Source organism: Octopus bimaculoides, chromosome 18, assembly GCF_001194135.2.
Source record: "Octopus bimaculoides isolate UCB-OBI-ISO-001 chromosome 18, ASM119413v2, whole genome shotgun sequence".
NCBI lineage: Eukaryota > Metazoa > Mollusca > Cephalopoda > Octopoda > Octopodidae > Octopus > Octopus bimaculoides.
In genome coordinates, this window is record NC_068998.1 from 51,066,020 (window position 1) to 51,074,001 (window position 7,982).

Consider the following 7,982-nt stretch of genomic DNA (forward strand, 5'->3'; position numbering starts at 1 on the left):
TATATATATATATATATATATATATATATGTATGTATATTTATTAATTTGTATATTATGCATTTTTCAAATTGTTGCACTTTCTTGTTTTCCACAGCGAAAAGCGAGTTACGTCGTGGTTAGTAAACTTTTCCTTACAATAAATAATGGGATACGGTATATACTCTTGTTATTAATAATATATAGTTTTGTATTATATTTTAACTTGTTAATTTGTGTTCAGTTACATTTATATATTATAATTCATAAATTCATTCCATCACTTATAAACATTCACACAACCCCTCCATACACACACATGCACGCACGCACACACACACACACACACACATACATATATATAACAACCTTCTCCAACTACAGTTCTCATATTCGGTTAAAATGTCTTACGTTTAAGCTGGTTCCCATGCATTTCCCTGAAGAGAAGATTACATTCTTATCAACATCATCTATTCTTATGGAATGTATAATTTGTAATCTTCGAAACATATGTTGGAAATAAAAGTATTCAGTTAACATATGCGTTTTACTCTGTTTACTAAATTTATATATATATATATATATATATATATATATCTTTACCGTATAGAAAATAGTCTAATATTGGAACACAGAAACATACGACGTAAAAAAATAGCCGCTAGTACATGTGGAATACTAACGCACACCTGTTCATTTCGCGATAAGTATGCAGACATCCAGTCCTCCACAAAATGTAAAAGGAAGGATATTTAGTGAGCTTAAAATATATTTGTTCCATTCCATATTCATGCCGTATATTTGATTTCTGTTAAGCCACATCAAAATAAGCCATTAAGGTCAGTTTCTCCGAAAATATAGAAACGAACATTTTTCGAACAACGAAAACAACAAACAGAGAAACGAGACATGCAGCATAAAGAGTATGCCCCTTCGTCAGTTGTCGCTGTTTCATTTACTCCTTGCCTTTGAAACGCGGAGTAAATGAAAAGGGGACAACTGACGAAGAGTATACTCTTTATGTTGCATGTCTCGTTTCTCTGTTTGTTTTCTTCGTTGTTCGAAAAAAGTTTGTTTTCTATGTTTTCGTTTCTCATTATGTTTAACGTTTTTTTTTACATCCTGTACCCATATATGCATGTATGTATACATATAAATGTAGGTATGTACATATATGTTTGGATATATACATATATTTTTTCCTTTCTTTTAAATTGTAGCCAAAGCGATTAGAGACGAACGGCAGCGCTACGAAAGTATGTGGCCTTTTCTTCCTGTATATAACTTGTGCTGAATGATTTATTTATATATAAGTATATATATGTGTGTATATATACATGCGTACAAATTTATATATGTATATGTGTATGCACACACATACATATACACGCACACGTATATATATATATATATATATATATATATATATATATATATATATATATGTATGTATGTATGTATGTATGTATGTATAGGAGAGTATTGTTGTTCGCTTGCAGCATTGTGTATTGTTTGTAAAGAATAAAATGTTTTGAATGACACAGCAACGGACTATAATACAAACAATGGACTATAATATCTGTTGTAATTTAATCATCCATAGTCTTTAACTTATGATTAAATTACAACAATTATAGTCCAGAATATATTTATTTATTTACCTCTTATTTACATTTTTAGCGCTTTCTTCCATTATCGTATTTATCGAACAATGGTTCAAATTTAGATTTCTTAGCACTTTTATAAAGAATTTTTTGGGGTTTGCCAAGCAAGGAAGAGGAAAGAAGAAAAAAAAAGGTATCATCACTCATATCGATACCCAGGTCCCTCACTGATTTAGGCTCTGGGATTGAAATTCCTTGTGGACCAGTGTACCCTGTAAGTTTCATATTCAGTTTTGGACGCTGGTAGCGCAGGGCTTGGATTTTTCAGCATTAAACTGCATATTATTATCCTCAGCCCATCTGTAAATTGAGTCCAACTCCTGCTGCAGAATCGCCGCCTTACTGCCTAAATATATTAGAAGATACGTAAATTTCTTTCTTCATCATATCCAATTCCACATTATAATTTCTAATCGACAATGATAAATAAAATATGCCTGCTTTCTTTTACATTCTCTTTCATATGTTTTCAATGTGGCAATAATATTGATACTAAATTATTTAATTCAGTGTTGTATCCAAATTTGAAGGTCAGAGATTGTTCGGCCAGAACAATTTGCCCTCACATCGTGAAATATAACAAAGGTACTGGTGCTGCAAACTGTCGGTACATAATATTTCATTTATCTTATAGCTAATTTTATTAATGTAATGATTATGTTCTAATTTTAATTCTAATTTTATTAATCTAATAATTATGTTTAATTCTAATTTTTATAAAGATCCATAGAATTCAATGTTAATTACAAATATTTTTTCACATCGGTACTCAAAGAAAGATTGCTTGGTGGTGTGACTGAAACTAAATACTCTAGAATTTTTCAGTGATACATAAGTATAAAAATGAGTAACAATGTAAACCACAATAAGATTTGTTTGCAAACCGGACAAACAAGGTCGATGATCTGCGTGTAATGTCATCCTATGTCATTCCCGAAGATTACCAAATACACAGATAACTTCCAGCATAAACATAAATCAATTTATTTAAAGTATATTTTGAACGCAAAATATTTCTAAAATTGAAGGATAGTAGTTTTAAGTGAAGTGTTTCGTCCTTGAGTAAAGTACTTCATTTGCAGGCTTCAATGAGTACAAATCGATACTGATGCAATCTACACTTCCTCCAGCTGTCTTGTCTTTGATTTTTACCTTGAGGGATCGTTGGGAAGGGAGTGATTGTCGGCCTTGTTTTTTTTTTTACATCCGATTGCAATTATGTAGGCACCAAAAATAATTCATGAAAACATGATACATATTTCCATGCCATATATGCTAGCAAGTGACAGCCGATGGATGTATTGTACTTATTACTAGCTATATTAAATCTTCTCTCCTAGAACATAATCCACTGATTTGTACTTGCATTTCAGATTTTATTACGAATATGAATTATGTGCTGCCAAAACAAACTGGTATTGTGTTGATGAGTACCTTTATGAATATGTGAACTATAACTGCGGTCGTAAGATATAAATATATAATCTTATTATCTGATTCCATGCATCGACTAAATCCTAAGCGATAATTACTTCTGTCAATTTAAGATAAGAGTTTATACCCAACTGGCATTAACTTTATATTTAGATGACATTAAGTACCTACATAAAAATTTCTGAACGAAACCGATAGACGCCGCTGTTTCGACGGTGTCGATTCATCACAGCTGGCTGGACATTTAACAAAGTTTGGCGACAATACATTTAGACATTGGAGACAAATATAATATTCAGACACACATATGCACATGCAGATCTTAAATACGCATAATCAGAAATATATACTTACAGATAGGAAGCTCGAAAGAAGGGTTGGGATAGAGACGTTACAATTAACAATTGAACACGACTGATGTAAACACCTTCCCACACGCCATGAATAAAGAAAAATATTCTCACGCACCCACATGCACCCACATGCACTCACACACACACACACACACATGTGAGCATATCTTTACAGATAGAGAGATAGAACGAAAGAAAGATTAAAACGTCGGTTGTCAAATTAGTTAGTGTCGAATTAACGATGGCAAATGCGTCGCACCATAACGGCTGTTCCAAAATCTGTGATACTCATAAAGTCTACAACATAATATCCACAAAATACCCACAAAATAGATATTAAAATATCTGTCTAGTATTAACATCTTATCGTTCTATTCATTCTCATTATGTACAGACCTAAATTCATTATATGAATGGTTATATTTAAGTACCAATACAGTAATGGAATATTTTAATTCGGCTTAATCAACACCGGAATTGAATTGGTAATTAATTTCATCGCTGAACACGACAAAGGTGGTAGAATGGAAACTGGAAAAGTGACTCCGAAAAATTTTCAGAGTCAACTTCTTCATCTTTATCAAGCGAGAACATTAGATTGAAATACTTTGTGAAGACTCCTAGACGCTTGCATGACCCGTGTCAGTCTCACAACATGACACCTTGGATATGTACCCTTTACTGTAGCTCCGTATCAAATTATGTGTTGTGAATCAATTTGATGGACGGAAACTGTATGTGTATGTGCGTGCGCGTGAATGCATGAGCGTATCTACATATGTATATGCGTATGAGCGTGCGTGTCTTGTGCATCTCCTTGAACGCCTTGAAAATCAGTCTCGTTTTGTTTATGTCTCTTTAAGGAAAGGAGACTGATGGAATATTTACCAGACTTTGAAAAATAATAAATAGTGGAGTCTATTTCTTGGACTAAAGTTTCAAGATAATGCTGAAGCACGACTCCGATCCAACACCAGAACCAAAATAACTTTGTTATTCCACAATAAACACCATATTTCATATTTATTCCAGCTACAGCCCCACCACCACTATCCATGAATGGTGCTTTGGCCTGTTTTACATCTCCACACAGTATATTACCAGTTCTTATTCTACTGATATTGGTGTGATGGATTCAAAGTCAACTGAAAGAAATATATCTGATGTGAGACTTTTTATACAAATAAAATCAATATTATATCCGTTACAAATTCACTTTCAGAATATATAACAAAGAATTTATTGATGTTTTTGTAATGACAGCGTAAAATAATGCTCGTCCCCCTTTAGTTATAATGTAATATATTACTATAATGAGTGCTAAGATGACAGGTTAACACGTTGACTACCAACTACGCGTTATCTCGTAGTTGGCAATCTATACAATTTTGCCAGGTACGAGCATACCCGTAGAGGTCTATTTTATTGTAATGCACTTAAAATGAACTGGCGTCTGGAACTAACATTGTGAGTGTGTTGTAGAAACGCTAAAGACACCTTTTATTTGCCCAATGATACGAATTAACTCGTATCATACCACCTGGCAGGAAATATATTTGGTAAAACATCTATATATATCAGGTATAAGTATTAGATGTTGATGCAGTTGGTGCCGGAGAACTTAGTGCAGTTGGTGCAGGAGGACTGCGTTGTCTCTTACGACGTCGAGCAACTAATTGTTCATCTACGTATGTAGAACTGGCGTCACTGGTATTACTTCCACTGGTATTTGCTTCATAACTTTTATCCAAAGCATCTGAGTATTCTTCCGATAGTTCATTTTCCGTGAGTTCTTGAAGCATTCCAGCAATTTATAGTTCTTTATAAATCTGAAAAAATAAAGAATATATTATACAGTGAAGAGACAGTCAAATAATGAATAACATCCCTTCAAAGCCTTTATAGCAAACCAATCTGAGCATTTTGCATTACTATGAGATAACTCCTATTACGTCATTGGTGTGTAATTACATGTATTAAGAACCTATATACCACCACACATAATATTTCAGTTTTCTGATTTGAGAGAGTTAATTAAGCTCTTTTGGCAAATAGAAGCAGATCATATCGATGTCTTGTGACAGGCAACGTGTTAATACTGACTTGCATATCACATTCATGTTATGAGATGTATTATTCTAGCACTAATACATTTCATATTATATCTGAATTATCAATATTTTGTAATATCAGTACAAAATAATATTTATTCTCTTAGTATGGAATTCATTTAGATTAATTGTTATTAAATACATTTAATTAAAGTAAATAAATAGAAAATTCCTTTTCTTTTTCATTGCAGTTCATATACTATGCAGTAATTTGTTCTTAAACTGTTTTGACTATGGCGACCAGGAATACTTGTGCAAATAAAAACCTGTGTAAATTTAATTAATATATATGCGTTGTTTTATAGTTTCGCTTGACTGTGGAAAGGTGGTGCCCTTCATCGTCTATAAAGTTGGTATTTGTAGCGTCACATTTAGCAACCGCGTCATCTCTTGTCAGTACTGAGTTCACTGTAGTAGGTTTACCGTGTATCATTTCAGTTGGATTACCACGTAGAGTCGGTGCAATTAATGATCATATATCTTTGCATTCGTTATATGGTTGCTTTTAAGCAATCGGTGGTAGATTACTCCTTTCCAATCCCACCACACGCCAATGACTGCCTTGCTTGTATGCTACTCCCAATTAGCTTGAGGTTTTGATAGCTTGCCGAGACTTAGCCATACTTTATTCCACCTCATATAGATATACAGACAGCAGTTTTCATCGCTGGTGACGATGCACTAAGAAAATGTCTGTTCGTGTCCCCGAGTAACCTGTTGTCGAGCGAACAAACGAGGAAACCCGTGACCTTAGAGGTGTACTGAAGTATGTGTCTTTCGTTTAGAATGTGTTACTCGTATACTGCGTTTTGGAGATGGACCCATAAAGTGAAAATGACTCCCGACGGTAACAGTAGAGTATGCCACCTGCCGAATATTTCCTTTGTGGAATGGCGCCGAGCGTCGTGGTTGACTCGCTGGACAGAGCTTGATTGAACTGAACAGGTTGGTAGGAATGCAGAGAATCGGAGAAGCTGAATTTCCTCCTCTTGAAATGTGGAAATCATTTCTGTGCATTTGTTTTTTTCCAATCGCTGGCTCTCCGTCGGTTAAAACAATGACGGTTCCAGTTGCTACGAACAACGGAGCAACCTGCTCGTGGGATTAATGTGAAAATGGCTGAACTCTCCACAGACACGCGTACCCTTAATGTAGCTCTCAGGGAGATTCAGCATTACACAGAATGGGACAAGGGCAGCACTTTGAATTACAGGTACAGCTCATTTTTGTTAGCTGAGTAGTCTGGAGCAACGGGAAATAAAATGTTTTGCTCAAGGACACACAACGCACAGCACGGAATCGAACTCACAAACTTAACTATCGCGAGCCGATTACCGTAATTGCGAAGCCACGCGCCTTCACATTGTCAGTACATAGCACAAATATCTCGGACGGACGGCTTTGAAAGCGTTATAACCTTGAAAGAAAACGAAGAGAAACGAATGACGCAAATGATCATTTTTGTACATTTTGCTCTGTCGTTAGATTAAAAACAGCTAAAATGTATTACAGTTTCAAAAAACGATAATAAAACGTAGATGAAAGATAACGCTACAAATCCGCCCATAAGTCTCAATGATAAACATACGTTTATATCAAATTTGCACTATTTACATAAATACACACACACACACATCCACCCCCTGACACACAGTCATGTGTGTGTATATATATATATATTATAAATATAATAACAATAATAATAATAATAATAATAATAATAATAATAATAATAATAATAATGATGATGATGATAATAATAATAATAATAATGATAATAATAATAATAATAATAATAATAATAATAATAATAATAATAATATGTATGACAGCAAAAGAATGAGCCCTCGATATTTGTTGAAATAGAGAAGTATTTTATGTTACAAAATTAGATTAAAGAGTACACAGTTGTCATTGTAGTACTCAGAGTTTCGAATCTCGGAGCGAGGAGCTACGATATATTCTCGCTGGCTATTAATGGTAAGAGACGCTACGAAAAACCGTTAAATATAAGGGAAGTAAATCTAATAGATAGAAAAAAGAGCAAAAGATAAAAAATATGCTAAAAATATATTTAAAAATATATTAAAATATACGCACAATCATATTCTCACTACGAATAACATACATACACACACACACACACACATATATTCCACCCACCACACACATACACCCGCACACCACACACGTACACCCGCACATATACAAACATATCCATATCCATATAAATGAAGGGGCGTGTGCGCATGAAAATCGCATACATGCACCGGACACAATCTTACACTCATATGTGTGTGTGGGATGGTGTGTGTGAGTGTATATATGTGTGTGTGTGTGTATACCTAAAGTATTTGTTTTAAAAACACATATGTGCGTATAGTTACGTGTGTATATATATATATATATATACCTACACACACACACACACACACATATATA

The 7,982-nt window shown here is 33.9% G+C and overlaps 1 protein-coding gene across 2 annotated transcripts in view; it reads left to right on the forward strand.

Annotated features, from left to right (window-relative positions):
* The window catches only part of LOC128249878 (uncharacterized), a 10,253-nt gene extending 4,433 nt beyond the window's left edge, over positions 1 to 5,820 (forward strand). For both annotated transcript variants that reach the window (XM_052974421.1, XM_052974420.1), the window contains 6 exons: positions 97 to 117; positions 1,199 to 1,234; positions 2,153 to 2,249; positions 3,016 to 3,107; positions 4,462 to 4,594; positions 5,732 to 5,820. In XM_052974421.1, coding sequence (XP_052830381.1) covers positions 97 to 117; positions 1,199 to 1,234; positions 2,153 to 2,249; positions 3,016 to 3,107; positions 4,462 to 4,559 — 344 coding nt within the window. In that variant the 3' untranslated portion in view covers positions 4,560 to 4,594; positions 5,732 to 5,820. The remainder of the gene's footprint in view (positions 1 to 96; positions 118 to 1,198; positions 1,235 to 2,152; positions 2,250 to 3,015; positions 3,108 to 4,461; positions 4,595 to 5,731) is intronic.
* The last annotated feature ends 2,162 nt before the right edge of the window (positions 5,821 to 7,982 follow it).